The sequence below is a fragment of the Schistocerca americana genome, chromosome 6 (assembly GCF_021461395.2).
Source record: "Schistocerca americana isolate TAMUIC-IGC-003095 chromosome 6, iqSchAmer2.1, whole genome shotgun sequence".
NCBI classification, from domain to species: Eukaryota; Metazoa; Arthropoda; class Insecta; order Orthoptera; family Acrididae; genus Schistocerca; species Schistocerca americana.
The window spans coordinates 299,616,204-299,637,568 of record NC_060124.1 but is presented as its reverse complement, the minus strand read 5'-3'; the positions used below and the strand labels follow the sequence as shown (position 1 = coordinate 299,637,568).

At 41.6% G+C, this 21,365-nt stretch overlaps 1 protein-coding gene across 1 annotated transcript in view; it reads left to right on the top strand.

Annotated features, from left to right (window-relative positions):
- The window catches only part of LOC124619799 (luciferin sulfotransferase-like), a 35,373-nt gene extending 14,328 nt beyond the window's left edge, over positions 1-21,045 (top strand). Inside the window, exons 3-7 of the mRNA XM_047146391.1 lie at positions 1,251-1,350; positions 1,740-1,875; positions 12,003-12,123; positions 16,390-16,484; positions 20,487-21,045. Coding sequence (XP_047002347.1) covers positions 1,251-1,350; positions 1,740-1,875; positions 12,003-12,123; positions 16,390-16,484; positions 20,487-20,813 — 779 coding nt within the window. The 3' untranslated portion in view covers positions 20,814-21,045. The remainder of the gene's footprint in view (positions 1-1,250; positions 1,351-1,739; positions 1,876-12,002; positions 12,124-16,389; positions 16,485-20,486) is intronic.
- The last annotated feature ends 320 nt before the right edge of the window (positions 21,046-21,365 follow it).

Sequence of the window (21,365 nt, the reverse complement as noted above, 5' to 3'; positions counted from 1 at the left end):
GAAAATCCACTCTGTAGGAATAAACATGGATTCAGAGCAGAACGATAGTGTGGGAGCCAGCAGAAGATACAGAAACACATGTAGACGCCGTATTCCTTGACTTCCGGCAGGTGTTCGATACAGTGCCGCGGCACTGGCACGTGATGAACAAAATACGAGCGTACGGAATACGAGACCAACTGTGTGACTGGACCCAAGAGTTCCTAGCAAAGAGAACACAGCATGTCATTCTGAACGGGGAGAGGTTTTCAGACCTAGAAGTAACTTTGGGCGTACTCCATTAGACTGATACAGGACAATTACTTCTCTCAATATATATAAGTGATCTAGCAGATCACGTCAGAAGTTCAATGAGGCTATGCACGAATGATGTTGCATACAGAGAAGATGTAAAGCCAGAAAATTACACCGAAATGCAGATAGATCTGAAGAGGTTCGACGCTTGGTGCACGCGGTTGCAATCGACACCCAACATAAATAAATGTATTGCGTATACATAGACATTATATGATTACACAATTGCAGAAAAATCACTGGAAGCAGTTACTTCTATAAAACATCTAGGTGTAAGTGTACGGAGCGATATGAAGTGGAAAGACCACGTAAAATTAATAGTAGGTAAGGCACGTTCCACAATGAGATTCAATGGAAAAATCTCAGGAAATGTAGACCATCAGCAACAGAGGTAGCTTATGAAACAATTCTTCGACCAATGGTTGAATACTACTAGGCAATCTGGGATCTGTACCTGACAGGACTGATAGAGGAAACAAAGAAGATACAAAGTAGAGCACCACGTTTCGTTACACCTTCATTTAGTAAGCACAAAAGCGTCACGGATATGGTCAACCAATTCCAGTGGTAGATGCAGCGCTGCAAAAGCGGCGCTCTGCATCAATGTGTAGTTTACAGTTAAAGTTTCGACAGTGTACGTGGCACGAAGAATCAAGTAATATTTAGCTTCCTCCTACGTATGTCTCGCAAAAAGTCCATGAAAAAAAACTCAGATAGTTTCGAGCCAACGCGGAGGCGCTTATCAGCGATCGCTCTTTCCGTGAAACATTCGCTACTGGAATAGGAGAAGAGGGCACTGACACTGGACGTGAAGTACCCTCAGCCAAATACCGTGAGGTGGCTTGCAGAGTATAGCTGTAGACACATGTAGATGAAATTCTCAGTTTCAAATATTAAATTTAAAACTGGTATTTCCCACACTTTCCAGTACATTAGCGGCACCGGTTATTTTTCAGGAACGACATGGACGCAGGAGATGTCGTGGCTGCTCGGCCACAACTGCGACTTCGAGACGGCGAAGAAGGTGCCCCTCGACTTCAGAATGCCACACATCGAGTGAGTATTAAAAAAAAAGTTGTTCGCAGGATATTTGTTGTATTCACCAATTATACATGCCGTCAAACATAATTTGTGGCAAGAACTAAACCCCGTGTCGTCGAAAGTAGTTGCTATTATGCATGTGCCTTGATTGCACGCAGAAACTCTACGTCTCGTACCAGAGCCGAATACGGTTAGGAAAAATCTACACTTATGTGATCAAAAGTACCCGGACACTTGGCTGAAAATGACTTTCAAGTTCGTGGCGCCCTCCATTGGTAATGCTGGAATTAAATATGGTGTTAGCCTACCCCTTAGCCTACCCCTCCCACTAGCGGGAGAGTTAAAACCAGCGCAACAAGATATGTGGGCAGTAGTAAAGGTATATGAGTCGGGTGTGTGTGCAGGCACCAGGTGATCGTGCGGTCCGAGGAGGGCGTGAACTCACTGCAGCAGCTGCTCGACATGCCGGCGCCTCGCTACATCAAGTGCCACCTGCCCATGGAGCTGCTGCCGCAGCAGATCTGGAAGACCAAGGCCAAGGTACTGTCCTGCTCGCGTTAACAGAAATTAAATTTTGAAATGACCAACAACACTATGCACTCGGGTATAAATTGTATGTACTTTTTCACGAACACTTTTTGATTACTAATAATGTCGTCTACCTCACTTAATGTGTATTTATTTATTAAAAGTTTTAGGCTGTTCCCATCTTTAGATGAAAACATGAACATAAACAAAAGCAAAACGACCCTAATGGAATGTAGTCGAGTTAACTCGGGTGATGCTGAGGGAATTAGATTACGGAGTGACACACTTAAAGTAGTAAGTGAGTTTTGCTATTTGGGGAGCAAAGTAACTGATGATGGTCGAAGTAGAGAGGATATAAAATGTAGACTGGCAATGGCAAGCAAAGCGTTTCTGAAGAAGAAAAATTTGTTAACATCGAATATAGATTTAAGGAAGTCGTTTCTGAGAGTATTTGTATGGAGTGTAGCCATGAATGGAAGTGAAACATGGACGATAAATTGTTCGGACAAGAAGAGAAGATTTCGAAATGTGGTGGTAAAGAAGAATGCTGAAGATTAGATGGGTAGTTCACATAACTAATGAGGAGTTATAGAATAGAATTGGGGAGAAGAGGAGTTTGCGGCAAAACTTGACTAGAAGAAGGGATCGGTTGGTAGGATATGTTCTGAAGCATCAAGGGATCACCAATTTAGTGTTGAAGGGCAGCGTGGAGGGTAAAAAACGTAGAATTAGACCCATAGATGAATACACTAAGCAGCTTCAGAAGGATGTAAGCTACAGTACGTACTGGGAGATGAAGCAGCTTGCACAGGATAGAGTAGCATGGAGAGCTGCATCAAACCAGTCTCAGGACTGAAGACCACAACAACAACAACAACAACAAAAGATCAAAACAAACTCGTAAAATAATCAGTTGCAATAAAACAAATGCTTATGGGGGAAATGTGAATTCGACTAACGGAAATCACAACTTTGGGAAGGGAGGGGAGGGGGTGGGGTGGGGGGGGGGGGGTGGGGGGAAGAGCGTCGCATGCTAGGCACGTCATTAAACTGACACATTCAGTCCAAAAAAATATATCTGTGGACAGCACCAGGGTGTAAGTGTGTGCGTGTATATGTGTATGTATTGTTGTACTTTTTTGTTTTGGCCTTACGTACTTGCACCCAATACCTTCAATTATTTGTTAGATATGTTACAATTTCTGTCTTTCTCTACAGTTTTTAGATCACTTAAGTACAATGGAAGATATTCCATGACGTCTTAACACACGAACTATTGTTCTCTTCCTTCTTGTTGATGTTTCCCACATGTTGCTCCCCTCACTTATTCCACGGCGAACCTCCGCATTTATTATCAGTCAAACTAATTTTCAACATCCTTCTGAATCTCTTCATGTCAAACGCTTTGTTCTGTTCTTCTCCGTTTTTCCCAGAGCCCACGATTTACTTCCAAACTATCCAGTGCTCTAAAATTACATGATCACAAATGTTTCCTAAAATTTTTTAAGCTAGTGAAGTTATTTTGACCAGGAACGCCCTCCTTGTTTCTGCTAGTCTGCTTATTATTTCCTCCTTGCTTCGTCTGCCAAGCGTTAGAGCCGTAGAAGAATTACTTATTTTCCTTGATTTCGTGCTCACCGATTTTCATTTTAATTTCATCACTAATGTTTTTTTCTGCTGCTCATCATTAGATTCGTATTTCTTCGGTTTCTTCTCAGACCACCGTGTGTTCTCATTACACTGCTCATTCAGTTTGCAATTCTTTCTCATTTTCACTGAGGATAGCAATATCATCAGCGAATCTTATCTCTGAAAACCATTCACTGTGAATTTTAATCCCATTCCTCAACCTAACTTTTATTTTAGTTATTGCTTCTTCGAAGTATACATTAAAAAGTAGTAATGAAAGACTGCATCCCCGTCTTACGCCATTTTTTTATCCGAGCAATTCAGTTCGCTCTTGGCCTTCCATTCCTGTTGTTGCCTTTTGTTTCTTGTACATATTGTACACTACTCGTCTTTCAGTATAACTTACACAGATATTTGTGAGAGTTTCGAACATCTTCTAAGCCTTTTCTATTCCCAAGCACTTTTCGATGTGGAGAAATCCTATGAAAGTTCCCTGATTCTTCTTCCGTTTTGCTTCTAATATCACGCGTAACGACAAAACTGCCCTTTGGTGCCTTGACCTTCCCCAAACTGATCACCATATAACATACCCCCTAATGTCTTTTCCATTCTTCTCTATGTTATTCTTGCCAGCATCTTAGTTGCAAGAGCTGTTAAGCCGGTTGTGCAATTGTTCTCGCACTTACCTGAACTTAGTATCTTTGCGACTGTACGAATGACACTTTCCCGAAACATTGTCTGGAAACTCATAGATTTTCCAAACAAAAATGTTTGGTTGCTGATTTGTAGAAGTTCAAAAGGAATGTTGTCTGCCCCTTCCGCACCATTGTTGTTGTTGTTGTTGTGGTCTTCAGTCCAAAGACTGGTTTGGTGCAGTTCTCCATGCCATCTATCCTGTGCAAGTCCTTCGTTTCCGAATAACTGCTGTAACCTACACACTTCTGAAACTGCTTGTTGTATTCATCTTTTGGTTTCCCTCTACAATTTTTACCCCCACATTTCTCTCCAATGCTAAACTGGCAATTCACTGATCTCACAGAATGTATCCTATCAACCAATCCGTTCTTTTCCTCAAGTTGGACACAAATTTCTTGTCTCCACAATTCTATTCAGTACCTCCTGATTAGCTGTCTACCTATCTAATCAAAAAATGGTTCAAATGGCTCTGAGCACTATGGAACTTAACATCTGAGGTCATCAGTCCCATAGAACGTAGAACTACTTAAACCTAACTAACCTAAGAACACCACACACATCCACGCCCGAGGCGGGATTCGAACCTGCGACCAGAGCGGTCGCGCGGTTCCAGACTGAAGCGTCTAGAACCGATCAGCCAAAACGGTCGGCACCTATCTAATCTTCAGTATTCTTCAGTATCACAACATTTGAGAGTTTCTATTCTCTTCTTGCCTAAACTGTTTATCGCCTATGTTTCACTTCCATACGTAGCTACGCTCCAGACAAATACGTTCAGAAAAGGCTTCCTAAAGCTTAATTCTATATTCGATGTTAAAAAATTTCTCTTCTTCAAAAACACTTTTCTTGTCACTACCAGTCTGCATTTTACATCCTCTCTACTTCTGCCATCATCAGTTATTCTGCTGCTCAAATTGCAAAACCCATCAATTACTTTCAGTGTCTCGTTTCCTAATCTAATGTCCTCAGCATCACCTGATTTAATTCAACTACATTCCACTATACTTGTTTCGCGTTTGTATATGTTCATCCTATGCCCTCCATTTAAGATGCTGTCCATCCCGTTTAACTGCACTTCCAAGTCCTTTGCTGACAGAATCACAGTGCCATCGGCAGACCTTTAAGTTTTATTTGTTCTGCCAGAACTTTAATTCCGACTCCATTTTTTTGTTTCCTTTACTGCTTGTTCAATGTACGGATTGAATAACATCAGGGTTAGCCTACAACCTTGTCTCACTCCTTTCTCAACCACTGTTCCCCCTCTGGGCCCCCCGACTCTTATAATTGCCGCCCAGTTTCCATTCAAGTTGTAAATAGCCTTTCTCTCCCTGTATTTTACTCCTACTACCTTGAGAAGTTCAAAGAGACTAGTCCACTCAACATTGTCAAAAGCTTTCTTTAAGTCTAAATATGCTATGAACGAAGTTTTGCCTTTCCTTAACCTACCTTGTAAGATAAGTCTTAGGGTAGGTATTGCCTCGCTTGTCCCTACAGTTCTGTAGAATCCAAACTGTTCTTCCCAAGCCCGGCTTATTCCAGGTTTCCCATTATTCTGTAAACAATTCGTGTTAGTCGCCTATTTTGCAGTATTGAATTGATAGGTAATTTTCACACTTATCGGGAACTGTTTTCTTTCGAATTGGTATTATTACTGTCTTCTTGCAGCCTGACGTTATTTCATCTTCCTCATACATCTGGCACACCAGATGGAATAGTTTTATCATGGCTGGCTCTCTCAAGGCTACCAGTAGTTCTGACGGAATGTCGTCTACTTCCGGGGCCTTGTTCCGACTTACGTATTTCAGAGCTCTGTGGGGTTCTTCTCGCAGTATCGTACCTCCAATCACAGCTTCATCTACGATCTCTTCCATTTCTGTAGCCTTCAAGCTAATCTCCCTTGTAGAGATCCTCTATATAATCCTTCCACATTCCATCTTTCCTTTTTTGCTTAGGACTGGTTTTCCATGAGAGCTCTTGATATTTATACAATCGCTTCTCTTTTCTCCAAAGGCCACTTCATTTTTCCTGTAGGCGATATCTACCTTTCTCTTAGTGAAATATGTTCTAACTCCTTACATTTTCCCCCCTAGACATTCCTTTTCAGCCATTTGGTGGCAAATCTTCCAAAGCTCTGTTAAACTCTGACTCTAATATTCGATCGCCTATGTGTTCCACATTGACTCCCATTTCTTCTTCACGCACGCCATTTATTGTAATTCTACTTCATTGAACCACATTTTACGTACTGCAATTAAGCACAACAACTTTATGTTGTTCCGTTCCATTCTGGTGCAGTGCCCATTATAAAAAACTGACAGGACTTACTAATTGAGCTGTAGCAGTTTCTAATTAACTTCTAGATAATGTGCACAAGTCAAGGCCTGTAATGGTGGGCAACTCAGTTCACCGGTGGTGGTAGTAACCATATCAAAGGATGCTGAACTTCAGTAACACTATAGATTTCCGGAATTACACTACTGGCCATTAAAATTGCTACACCCAGAAGAAATGCAGATGATAAACGAGTATTCATTGGACAAATATATTATACTAGAACTGACATGTGATTACATTTTCACGCAATTTGGGTGCATAGATCCTGAGAAATCAATACCCAGAACAACCACCTCTGGCCGTAATAACGGCCTTGATTGCCTGGGTATGTAGTCAAACAGAGATTTGATGGCGTGTAGAGATACAGCTGCCCATGCAGCTTCAACACGGTACCACAGTTCATCAAGAGTAGTGATTAGCGTATTGTGACGAGCCAGTTGCTTGGCCACCATTGACCAGACGTTTTCAATTGGTGAGAGATCTGGAGAATGTGCTGGCCAGGGCAGCAGTCGAACATTTTCTGTATCGAGAAAGACCCGTACAGGACCTGCAACATGCGGTCGTGCATTATCCTGCTAAAATGTAGGGTTTCGCAAGGATCGAACGAAGGATACAGCCACGGGTCGTAACACATCTGAAATGTAACGTCCACTGTTCAAAGTTCCGTCAATGCGAACAAGACGTGACCGAGACGCGTAACCAATGGCACCCTATACCATCATGACGGTGATATGCCAGTATGGCGATGACGAATACACGCTTCCAATGTGCGTTCACCACGACGTCGCCAAACACGGATGCGACCATCATGATGCTGTAAACAGAACCTGGATTCATCCGAAAATATGACGTTTTGCCATTCGTACATCTCCTGTCTGCGATGCAGGGTCAAGGGTATCCGCAGCCATGGTCTCCGAGCTGATAGTCCATGCTGCTGCAAACGTCGTCGAACTGTTCGTGCAGATGGTTGTTGTCTTGCAAACGTCCTCATCTGTTGACTCAGGGATCGAAACGTGGCTGTACGATTCTTTACAGCCATGCGGATAAGACGCCTGACATCTCGACTGCTAGTGATACGAGGTGTTGGGATCCAGCACGGCATTCCGTATTACCCTCCTGAACCCACCGATTCCATATTCTGCTAACAGTCATTGGATATCGACCAACAAGAGCAGCAATGTCGCGATACGATAAACCGCAATCGCGATAGGTTACAATCCGACCATTATCAAAGTCGGAAACGTGATGGTACGCATTTCCCTCTCTTGCATGAGGCATCACAACAACGTTTCACCAGGCAACACCGGTCAACTGCTGTTTGTGTATGAGAAATCGGTTAGAAACTTTCCTCATGTCACCACCTTGTAGGTGTCGCTACCGGCGCCAGCCTTGTGTGAATGCTCAGGAAAGCTAACCATTTGCCTATCATAGCATCTCCTTCCTGTCGGTTAAATATCGCGTCTGTAGCACGTCAACTTCGTGGTGTAGCAATTTTAATGGCCAGCAGAGTATGTGACATTGATTACCAAGATAAAGTGCATAAAGCGTTAGCACTTCAATTAGAAATAGACAGAAAAATCAACAAAGAAAAATAAAAAGAGAATTAAAAGTTTTCATTTTACGGAATAATTTTTAAGCTGTAGTTTTTCCTTCATATGTGAATGGAGCGAATAATAATCAGATGTGACTGTTAATGCTTACATTCGCGAAATAAAATTTTATCAGACTCTAGCTTCACGTATTACTCGTATAAGTAAATAAAACAGCATGTATTACAGAATATGAGTATGCATTGTTCAACAGGGTCGCTGCATTTCAATAGTATCCCATGCCCAGACCCTGCGTGACGTTAACGCGACCCTGGTTATCCTACCAGCAAGTGGTGGAAACATATTTTCTTCCGACTCCGTAGAAATCTCTATACCCACACTCCACGTATCGCTCCACCGGAGAAGGACTAAAGTAGTCAAATCTGGGAAGCTCGGTTCCCTGAAACTTGCGTTGAGAATGTTTTGGACGCGAGTTGCAAAATGTGCTAACGTATCAAAACCATATTTCTTCACAAACGTTAGCTGACAATCTTCCAAGAAGCAAACTAGAAAGCCATATACGAAGGCTACTTTGCTTTTCAACTCCTGATCGGTTGGGAAATGGAAACCGCTGTGGAAATTTGACATATTTTATTTGCAACATTTAGCTGTAGTTCATCTACATCTACATCTACATTTATACTCCGCAAGCCACACAACGGTGTGTGGCGGAGGGCACTTTACGTGCCACTGTCATTACCTCCCTTTCCTGTTCCAGTCGCGTATGGTTCGCGGGAAGAATGACTGTCTGAAAGCCTCCGTGCGCGCTCTAATCTCTCTAATTTTACATTCGTGATCTCCTCGGGAGGTATAAGTAGGGGGAAGCAATATATTCGATACCTCATCCAGAAACGCACCCTCTCGAAACCTGGCGAGCAAGCTACACCGCGATGCAGAGCGCCTCTCTTGCAGAGTCTGCCACTTGAGTTTATTAAACATCTCCGTAACGCTATCACGGTTACCAAATAACCCTGTGACGAAACGCGCCGCTCTTCTTTGGATCTTCTCTATCTCCTCCGTCAGACCGATCTGGTACGGATCCCACACTGATGAGCAATACTCAAGTATAGGTCGAACGAGTGTTTTGTAAGGCACCTCCTTTGTTGACGGACTACATTTTCTAAGCACTCTCCCAATGAATCTCAGCCTGGTACCCGCCTTACCAACAATTAATTTTATATGATCATTCCACTTCAAATCGTTCCGCACGCATACTCCCAGATATTTTACAGAAGTAACTGCTACCAATGTTTGTTCCGCTATCATATAATCATACAATAAAGGATCCTTCTTTCTATGTATTCGCAATACATTACATTTGTTGCTTCTCTATATAATTGCCGCTCCGACTTAGAGATTTTTCGTAGCGTGGTACCAAGTTTCCAATATCCTCGTCAAAGAAGGTGGCCGCCTATGCTATCCGCCAGTTGCCTACGCTGGTCTGCAGCTCGTTTCCGGTGCCAAAATGCTGTCATAGCCTGCGGTTCAAGTGAACACAGAGATGAAAATCAGAGAGAGTCAAATCCGGTCTGTATGGATGGTGATCAAACACTTCCCACCGAAAATGCTGAAGGAGTGTCCTTGTTGTACCAGCAGTTTGCGGCTGATCGTTATGATGAAGAAGGACACACATGGCATTTACGTTGTGTGGGCTACGTGAAATCACACTGAACATTTCAGCGTGCACTTCACTCGTGGTGGTCAACACTTCTGATCTAGGCATATTTATGTGCTCACTGTGCCGTCAGACCTGGAAAGTGCGAAGTGACGCGATTCACCGGTATATTAGATACACTGCACAACACATTTGCGCAAAGCTTCATCGGATTTCACTGATAGAAGGTTTAGAAAAAGCCGCACGTACCAAATCTAGTTATTAAAGTATCTTCATTTGTGTTTGAATGATAACTGATCATCGAATCGGTGAAGCAGCTTTTAATCAGAGGACATTAGTTGATTCTGTCATGTGATAACTTTGTTTCCATCACATTCACGTCAAAATGAATGGAATGCATGTTCACTATGTCAGATTCGTCAATGACACAGCAATAGAGGCAGAGCCAGAGAAGGAATTACATAAAATGGTTAGGGTCTTAAATCAAGAGATAATAAAACTACAATTCAAAGTGAATACCAACAAGACAAAATTCAGGGTTGTAGACAAGAAAGGTGATGGAAGTAATACTGAAATAAGAGCACGCAGTGAGCAGCTCGAGAAGGTAACCGAATTTCACCGTCTCACTATCATTATGGATGAATCTCAAGGCGATCAATGGAAGAGCAATATTGACTAAGGGTGTCATCCAAAATAAGAAGAACCTTCTGCTCAAGAAGAATATCGATTTCCACGTTAAGAGAGTATATGTGAAGGTCTTTGTATGGAGTGTCCTGACATACGGATGTGAAACTCAGTGTTAGCAAAGCACGAGAAAGCTACAGGAATGTGGATCCGCGGGAGAACTGGAATGACGGAAAAATGAGTTAGGTGGTTCTGCTAGAAACAGCAGAGGAGAAAGGACTACTGAAAGCTGTAGACTAATGCAAAGCAAAATTCGTTCGACACTTAATTAGACATAACACACCTTTACGATCTGTTTGCTAAGTCAAGATGGTATGGAAGAAAATCAGGGGACGAACTAGAACATTCTATTTAAATTTTGTGATGAGTGAGTTGGGACGTTCATACTCAGGATGTTTGTTTCAACTTGAGAGAACTGAATATCTAGAAAATAACGCATCGTACGAAAAAAAAATATTCTAGGTGAAAGTATTAGTAAAGGGGACATCTGTCTGTGAAACAATAGGCCACCTTCTAACCACCCCTCCTGCGTGGACGGGGTCAACTCTGTATTTTCAAATGGGATCCCCACCCCAACACCCACTCCCATTTTTATTGCATAATAGGATTCCACGCCAAGAAATCCGTACAGTTTAGTCATACCATTCTTTTTCCATTCGTGGTAGATAGCACTGCAATCGACAGATCTCAAGTGCGTCTGCTTTTGCAATTAATAACCGACTCATTTGATTCTACATTTAATTTACTATGTAAATCTAAACATTTGTGACCTATCGGTTGATATTTGTGTTTAAAATTCACTTTAGTTGCAATTTCGGTGAATCCCCTTGCCTCTCGCCATTGGGGTGCCTGATTTTCGTAAGTATCAAAGGCACGTGAGCTGTCACTATCACTTAAGGAACGTTATATCTTATCACAACGGTTGTTGTTTGCATTTCGCCGTTAGCCGTGCAGCGGCCAGTGCGAGAGTTACGGCGGTTTGGGTGGAAACACACACCCAAATCAATCACCGTGATGATGGGATTTGAGGACGGACATCGAAATCAAGTACACCGATTGACTATGGACTTTGACACTCAATCACATAAAAATTAAACTAAACTCCATCCTAACATGAAGACCCAAAGGTAACTACCCGCCGCCGTGTCATCCTCAGCCCACAGGCGTCACTGGATGCTGATATGGAGCGGCATGTGGTCAGCACGCCGTTCTCCCGGCCGTTGTCAGTTTTCGTGAACGGAATAAGTCTCATGGGGAAGAGAAATCTACGTTACCATACAAGTTGATGATTTGCCAGAAATATAAATATTTGTAATGCAGAAACATGTTTGCAACACTCAAGTAACGTCTGAATATCAGTATCAACCGTTAGGATACAAATTTAGAATCATATGCGTCAACTCTTAATTGCAAAAACAGCCTCACTAAAGAGTAAATTGTAAGAAAAAGGCTGAGTAATACATACTACTTTTGTGTTACCGTGTTAGGATTCACTGTAATTACTAAACACCTCAAGACTAAGCCACTTTCATAAAGAAAGGTGTTTCCATCGTTGGCCTGTATGATGTGTCACGTGTATGCGCTGTCTACAGATCATCTACGTGGCGCGCGACCCTAAGGACGTGGCCGTATCCTACTACCACTACATGAGGACGTGCTACGGATACTCCGGCTCCATAGACGACTTCCTGGAGGCCTTCCTCGATGAATCCCGTAAGTAGAGCGCCAGCAATCAGTATAGCGCCGGTACGGCTCCGCCTCGTTTTCCATCGGCGAATGCATCGACTTTATCGCCCCAAAACATGGGAATTATTTTTTGTTGGAAAACAAAAACATGTTATAATTTTTAACTGATAACTTTAGTTCAGACCTATAAAAATTCTACAAGATTGTTATCAGTATTTAATAAGGAAGGGGGGCGTGTGACACTCATCGTTTGTAGCGTCATACAGTAGAGGGCCGAAAGAAACTGTATATTCTGCGTAAGACAGATTTACGTCAGTATCAGTAAGTACACCTTTGCCTAATCGGTGGATGTAAGTATTTAGTAAACCACTTTTATGGTAGCCAAAGTATCAAAGTTTAAACATCAGAACTGAGATTAAATCGTCATAAAAACTAAATAATTGTTGTTTCGTATGCAACGGAATATTTTGTTTAATGCACCACATTTTCCTCAAGTGGATGCAACATCGATTGTGCTGCCTTGCTTTTGCAAATTCCTTCTTATTTTCTTCTATCTCTCTGAGGAGGAGATCTGTGCGATTATAGTGTTTATTGTTTAGAACACTCATCGAATTCTTTGTCGAAACCTCCGTTAGTCCTGCAGATTTTTCATGAGTTTTGTACTTAAAAATGTATGTCAGATCACTTGAAACCAAGTGTTATCATTTTCCTCTATGTAATTTTCATTGTGCCATCAAAATCCCACGTCCGTGTACTCACCAGTGCTGTTTCTTTCCTCCAACAGAAATACGACTCTCGTTGATTTCATGGTCCATTCTGTCTGTCTTACCCATGTTTTCATTAGGCATAGATATTGAAGGGGTAGCGGTAGAAAGATGTAAGCCATAGCCTGACAGTATTGTCTGATTCATGCTGATAACTAGTAATTCCACATTTATTGTCAGTAAGAACTGTTTTGGCTACGTATTATTTTGTCTTGTTGTGTTTATGTTCTTGTCTTTCAGTCCAGCGAAACATATAGCATGTAAGATCTCAAAATAAGTTCTTGTGTGTTAGCATGTTTTTTTCTATCGATTCCTTCAGTTACTGCTTGTTAGGAGCGTTTGTCGTTTTCATCCTAGTGGATCTGAATCCATAAGGACCATATTACTGTCCATAAATTTTTCTGTTAAAATAGCACCTTGTTTCTTTTTTTTTTTTTAGTTTCTTCAAAATTTCAACGCTCATTAGCTTCATTACCTCATGAAATTGAAATCTTTTGGAATTCAGTGGTTCCTTATTGTCCCAGTTCCCGAATACCTACATTCTTTGAACCCTCGAAAAGATTCTAGCTAGTGAATAAATCGTCTGTAACTATATGGTAATGTTATTTTATCACTTGCCAGTTCGCCTACAAAAGAAATCGCAAGAACCGTTGCTTTGCCATCGCTAGCGTGTTTTTCCCCTTAAGTAGCCTTTAAATTCACCAAATATCTACTGTCACTGTTTAGGCACGACACCTCATATCCAAGCCTGGTTGGCTTTCCACGTATGAACGGCATCCATGGACGTGTGCCGAAATATTTCACCACGGTCTCGCCATAGTCAAGGAATTCATAAGCGTTTAAATAAGTTTCTATTTCTAATATAAACTGCTTGCGTAGGTGTTGAACTGAATATTCACAATCGATTCTTCATAGTAAAGGAATCCACATGTAATTCATTAAATTTGAGTTTCCAACAATGAAATGAACAAAAATGAAAACTATGGAGAGTCACAAAAACCAGCTTCAATCAATGAGACTGGCATTTACTACACACACATTTTACACGCTCATTGAGATACGTGAAATTCTTGCTTAGCTTACCGGTAATGAGAGTTCACTGGAAATATTACGAGATTTTGAAACACCGCCTGAATTTGTAAGCAGATCTTCCAGGGGAAAATATCGCACCGAACTGAACAAGCAGAACGTGCTGCTACAATCAACTATACTATTTCCAGAAACATTGACGTGCAGTGACGTGAATGGTTTTTCTAGTCGTATAATGTTTGCTGTGACGCATTCGTCACGCCTATCCTTGGTGAATTATTCTTGCTCTCTTCACATCATACATTTGTCCAAAAATTAGCGCCAAACTTTCGTCGTGAAACGCACTAGAAACACACAAGCACCCGTACAAGCAATGACTATTTTTGTCCCAACTTGTAATACAACTGTTTACTATGGAAACTGAAACACCTCACACAATTTTCATTTCAGAGGGAGAATAGTGACATTAATAACTTTCATAAAATGAGAAAAACTGCAACGTGATTGTTTCTCTTAAAAAAAAAATGGACTTGTATTACGTAAGAGCGAGGTTCAAATCGCCACACGGACATCCAGACTTAGAATTCTCGTGTTTATAGCAATTCTCTTTGCTTTGAAACGTTCGATCTCACTCAAAAAAATTCTAGTTTTCTTTACTTACTGGAGTTTGGTATATTTACCGCGCAGTCAGCAGTTACATCTTATGGCTAAAAAAAGCACACAGTAGCTAAAAACAGTTGATAATAAAACGTATGGCACCTGGCAAAAAATACCATTCTTTTAACACTACTTGAGTTTACCGTCAGTGCTCGGCAGAATATGACACTGTTAAATAGGATACACTTCCTGATGTTCAGCCAAATTGTGTTTATTTGGTCAGGAACTAGCTTCCGGCGTCTTACTCTATCTTTAGATGACAACTGAATGTCGCGAAAACAGATAAAATGCATTGCTACTTAGACAGATTTTTTGTACGAAGATACAAAAGGTACCAAAATGAAGACGTGCGGAGTGTTGGCACAGGAAAGTGTTATGTTTTTTAGTCATGCAGAAATAATTACATTACCTGAGGAAGCAAACAAAGTTTTTTATGAGGAGGCACATTTAACAACTATTGAACAATTTCAATCTAGTATTTGTAACGACGACTTAATTTAACACAGGGCAAAAAGTAAACTGTGTTTGGTCATTTAATAGTAAGTTGGCAACAGCTGTCATACGTTTTATTGATTTCCAGTTTTTACAGTAGGGTCATCTTTCTGCTTTTCCTAACAGAAAATATAGAAAGATGACACATTGTCTTCTTTTCTAAACAGAATGTAAAGAATAATGACCCTACTGGGTATACCGGAAATCAAGAAACATATGACAGAGAATTCCACCTTAGTATTAAATGCCGGAACTTAATTTTCTGTTTCTCCTCTGTTAAATTAAGTTTTAGTTGCAAATACTAGATTCAGATTGCAAATTCAGTATTACTTCTCATTAGCTGTTAAATGTGTCTCCACATAAAAAACTTTGTTTTCTTTCTTAGCTAGTGCAACTTTTTCTACAAGACAAAAAAGTAACATTTTCATCTGCAAACACGTTATATATCATCGTGTTTGTGTCTTCTGTGTAAATAATATCTCTGTAAGTCGTACGTTACTTTTATCTGGGAGATACTTTGTCAGATAAAGATGGCCTAATAAGTCGGACGGCGATTCACGACCAAATAAACATAATTTTGCAGACTATTACCAAGTGTTTCCAATTTAATATTATCATTCTTTTAGATTATTAAGGGGAAAAGACTTAGAAAATCTAAATGTTGTTGCCATCGAACCATCGTTATCCCGAATACATACGAGTCCAGTTTCTTTATTAGATCACTATCCTCACTCTGTGTGCAGCTGGATTGGTTTCTCCATCAAGAGCCTTAGTTTTCAGATTAGGTACGTAATATTTGTAATGTCCTCCCAGCGGCTGGATTGGTATTCAGGTGCTCTGTCCAGCTGGCCTGATTTAATATACGTGATGTGAATACCGCAGTATTTCCCTGTCCGAGTCATCCATGTCCAACAGTCCATAATAACTGTGATTTCGACGAATTATTGATCTGTAAATTTGCACTAATTTCCTACCTTACTTGGTCAGGGCCTCGAACTTCAACTGTTCTCTTGAATGATAAAGCTGGCGTACTTCGATACCTAATAAAATTGCAAAAACGGAATAAAAAATTTGAAAAATTGGAGTTCGCAGTTCAGGAGAATGTTCATCTCTATACTCTCGTCACGTTCTAACTGTCATGGGACTAGACATCTCATGGAAGAGCACTCTTGACCAAAAGAAGAAGAGAGTTTGCTGAAAAACAGTGAGCTCATAATATAGTTTTTTTTTTTGGCAACATGGTAAAAGTAATGATATGTTGCAGATATCATATCGGGGGGACTTCATATCTTTATCAAACAAACATAATAAAACTTAGCTTCGCTTTATGACAAGCGTTCTAATGTTTCAGTTCCGTACGGCCCATACTGGGCGCACGTCCTGGGCTACTGGAAGCTTCGGCATCAGCCGAACGTCCTCTTCACCACTTATGAAGAAATGAAGAGGGTAAGTACAATTTTTTGTATCCATGATGGAAGAGAGGTCGTGGTTGTTAAACTCAGTGTTAAAATCTAGACTCAATCTCCCTCCATAAAGCAAAAGCACTTGGAGTAACTCGTTTCGAGGATGCAAGTCCTCATACTCAGAATTACTCTAAAATAAACATATAAAAGCAAGAAAAACAGATATAGCAGTATTAAGAATTCGTGGTCACTTAGTTTGTAACTGTGTCTTCACATAATGTGCTTCAACGTCATTCGTCGATTCGATGAATGTCACGGCAACAACTATTCGCGTGCACGGTCCATGTTCCTAGGAAACAAAAGCCTCTATACAAACATGTATGTACCATGACTGAGCACTTTGTGTGCATAATCAAGACATTAGAGACCATGGAGGTAAATAAGGCGATTATCATGACGTCACACACTTGTAGCCAGCCTTCGCCATGTTAGTAGCTCCAAACATTAGCTTCTGTGGACCTGTTCTGATAAAAAAACGTACCAGGTTGTGTCATTTACAGGTGCACTAGTTGTTCTGATTATAGTTTACAGTGCTGAGGAATCACTGGGTCGTTCATGTGATATTTAGTTTTATATACTCTCTAAGACAAAAAAAAAGGGAATTATCCGAAGGGGATGGAGATCGGTAGATGTGACTTACATTTACGTTCAAACAAATGATTATGGTTCCAGAAAAACTGGATGATTTATTCAAGAGAAAGAGGTTCACAAACTGAGCAAGTCAGTAGAGCGTCGGTCCACCTCAGCCCCTTGTACAAGCAGACATTCTCATTGGCATTGATTGACAGAGTCCTCCTGAGGGATATCGTGCCAGAGTCTGTCCGGTTGGAGCGACAGATTATCAAAATCCCGAGATAGTTGGAGCGCCCTGGCCATAATGATCCAATCGTTCTCAACTGGGGAGGGATTTGGCGACCTTGCTGGCCAAGGTAGGATTTGGTAGGCAAGAATAAAAGCAGTAGAACCTCTCGCCGTGTGTGCGGAAGGGTAATATCTTACTGAATGTAAGCCCAGGATGGCTACTCATGAAGTGCAGCAAAACGAGGCGTAGAATGTCGTCGACGGACAGCAGTGCTGCAAGAGTGCTGTGGATGACAAGGGGACCGGCTATGAGGTGAAATGGCACCTCACACTCATCACGCTAGGTTTTTGAGCCTTATGGCTGGTGATATTGAGGTTGGTATCCCACCACTGTCCAGTTAATAAGATTCCGGACCCCGCACTTTTTCTTGTCACCCACGATGCGGCGTCTGTGTCACGACCCCCTGATGTGTTACGACTTTCAAACTACATGCAAGAATGACATTGTTGAATAAGTGTGTATTCTCCCATACGTAGTACAGAACATTTTTTATGTATGTGAAACTTTTATGTAGTCTTGCGTCTAATGGTAAAGGCAGTTCAGCATTGACGAAGAATCTCAAAATACGTAGAATCAGCACCATTCCTTCCCTAATGATGTACAGTGATCTCACCTGATTTTTCTCACGGAATGTTACTTTGTGCCATCCAGTTAACGCTTTCACTATTTTCGGAGACCTCAGAGGTTAGTGGCTTCATGTCGTTATAACACTGAACTGAACTTCCTGCATCTTTGTAATCTCTCAAGGGTAATTCGTTTCAAAATACAATCCCCACCTATTATTAAATTATATTTATTATGAGTTTCTCTATTTTGTGATGTCTTTCATATGATTGCTAAAACTTCCCTGAATTTTGGGTTTCTTAATTATGAACATTTTAAACATTTTTATTTGATAGTTTTCTTGTCTGTCCGTCTATTCGCTGCAAAATTTGGAATTTAATTTAAACTAAACCTATAGACCTGAAACTTTAAACTTAGCTCAGAACTGGATGACAATTTAGTATTATCTCGCTTTTTGTCAATCTAATCGGTAGGGGAGGGTGTGAGAGTGAAAATTTTCGGAAATTTGTGGTAAGCTTCTAAGGAAACAAACTGCTGAGGTCATCAGTCCGTAGACTTACAGACTACTTAATCTAACTTAAACGAACTGACGCTAAGGACAACACACACATCTATGCCCGAGAGAGGACTCGAACGTCCGACAGGGGGAGGCGCCTCAGACTGTGTGACTACCCAGTGTGGCGAAAGTGAAAGTGTTTGGTAACACCTGACATGTAGGTTACCCTGCGTGACCAAGTACTATTGGGCTGCGTCTCAGGAGGTGTATGTAAGTACAACATGGCTGAGAGAGAGATGGAAGTGATGGGTAGTGAGAGGGAGGAGAGTGAGAGGACAAGAGGAGAAGGAGATGAAAAGATGAAGCTGGAAGAGGAGATTGACAGAGAAGGTTGGAGGAGGAGAAGGAGAAGTGGTAGTAAGAGATGTACAGAGAGAGGGAGGATAAACAGATAGCCACATAGAAGTGAGAGGGGGAGATGGACAGAGATGGCCAAGGACGAGACAGACAGAGAGGGGAGGAGGAGAAATGTAGGTAGAGGGAGGAGGAGGAAGTGGACAGAGAATTAGCGAATACGATGGACAATTAGAGGGGGAGGAGGAGATGGACAGAGAGAGGAGGGAGAGGAAGATGTGAACAAGGGCAAAGACACTGATATAAAGATAGTATTCACATAAAAGTCTTATATGAAATCATATAAAATTAATTTTGCATTCTATATCTTACTACTAGGTAGGTACCAGGTGGTTTCAGTGAAAGTACAGCTACTCTCAGAAGTCCAGAGTGGGTTTTAATGCCAGTGGAACTTGGTAGATATTGTAATGTGATAATGCGAAATCGATATACGCTGGAAAAATGTTAGTTCCAAGTATGGCCACCAGGGTCCAATTGGTGCTCTCACGGCGAGAAAGACGTACAGAAATGTTTCCTTACGTAACAGATTAGGAACGGTATGTGGGTAACAATGATCAAACAGGTGAGAAAGGCATCGAGCTGATTTTGTTATTAACTGTCACCTACAAGATTTGTGTTATATGGTCGCCAGGGACATCGACGAGATGCTGTACAGCTCCAGAAATTTGAACTGAATTCTTTCCAGGGTAAATCGGTTCGGCATTAACCCAATAGAATATGTACCAAGTTTCGATATCATACAATAACTACACCCTACAGTGGATCTCCGTGACTAGCTGCACTTTAGTTAATAGCGAACTGGTATAACGCTGTTCTATTTTAAATATGATCAAGTGGAAAGACTCTAACATAAACCTGAAATTTAGCACAGCTCTCTGTTATAATCTCATCAAAATGTTTAAAACCGATTGACAGGTTTCACATGCACGACTAAAAATCAAAAAATAATTATTTGAATAAAAATAAATTCTATAATATAGCATATTTTAAATCAGACTGAGAAATACAAAATAATTTCTCCTAGCCTTTTTTTTTTTAAATATAAAATAATTTCCCCTAGCTCCATACAGATTGATACCCACATAGAGATAGTTCTGAAAATCTGTCATTGTGGACTTTAAGGTTTATGACAATAAACGTTTAGTATATGCAGAAAATAATAAATGCATGAATAGTTGACTTACGTATCTATCGCATGCATCCTACGTTTATCGCTATAAATCTTACAAGTATTTTCATAGTTATTACCGGCCGGTGTGGCCGAGCGGTTCTAAGCACTTCAGTCAGGAACCGCGTGACCGATACGGTCGCAGGTTCGAATCCTGCCTCGGGCATGGATGTGTGTGATGTTTTTAGGTTAGTTACGTTTAAGTCGTTCTAAGTGTAGGGGACTGATGACCTCAGACGTTAAGTCGCATAGTGCTTAGAGCCATTTGAACCATTTTTAAATGATATACTTGCTTGCGCTGAAGGCAACTTCACCCACTGCAGTACCTTTTAATAGAAATGATCCATAAGGAACGTGGCGCTTCTGATGGAAACGTGGCAGTGGACGGTAACTGAGACATCCCCCCTCCACTTCAAGCGAACCGTGGACCCGAGCCTGGAAACAAGTGACGAAGTAAGCACCTGTCTGAATTGCCTTGCAGGACCTTCCGGCAGCAGTACGGCGGTGCGCGCGCTTCATGTCTGCGGACGTAAGCGAGGATCTGCTGCAGAAGCTGGTGGACCACCTGAGCTTCGACAACATGAAGACGAACCCCGCCGTGAACAAGGAGGGCTACGTGGCCGCCGTGCGCAAGGGCATGGGCCTCGACCCGAACGCGGCCGACCTGCCCAGGTTCATGCGGCGCGGCCAGCCGGGCGGCTGGAGGAACGAGTTCCCTCCAGGATTCGCCGAGCGCTTCGACAAGTGGATCCAGGAGAAGACCAGCGGCACCGGCTACACCGTCGGCATCTCCGGGGGGCACGCCTAGGAAGCTGTCAGACGGACACACACACAAAGACACACACACATCTCAATCGCTGGCGCGGTAGAACCCGACCAGGAAAACACGAAGCTATCTGGGCCCTGTGGGTCCATCACTAAATGTCGCTACAGACTCACTGACATGTTCTTACTGACCTCTTCACCTCTGGTCAAATAATAATCTGTTAAAATGTTTTGTACTTTCGAGAAACAGTCAATAAAAAGTTTCAAATATTCAAGCTCTGTAGTTTCACTATCAGTAATATATTTATCACGTTTTTATTAGGTCGCTTTCATGTCTTCCTGTCCGCACAGCACAAATTTTGCAACTGATTTTAAACCTACTTCCAGTGAGCCAGAGACTCACTACTTACATCACAACTGAAAAGTGGATGACGTGCAACATTAACTCACCTGCTTGCCTGATGTGTGGCGGAGAGTACTTCATGTACCACTACAATCTCTCCCTTTTCCCGTTCCAGGGGTGAATTGTTTGCGGGAAGAACGATCGACGGTAAGCTTTTGTGAGCTCGAATATCTCCACTGTTAGATTTCACTA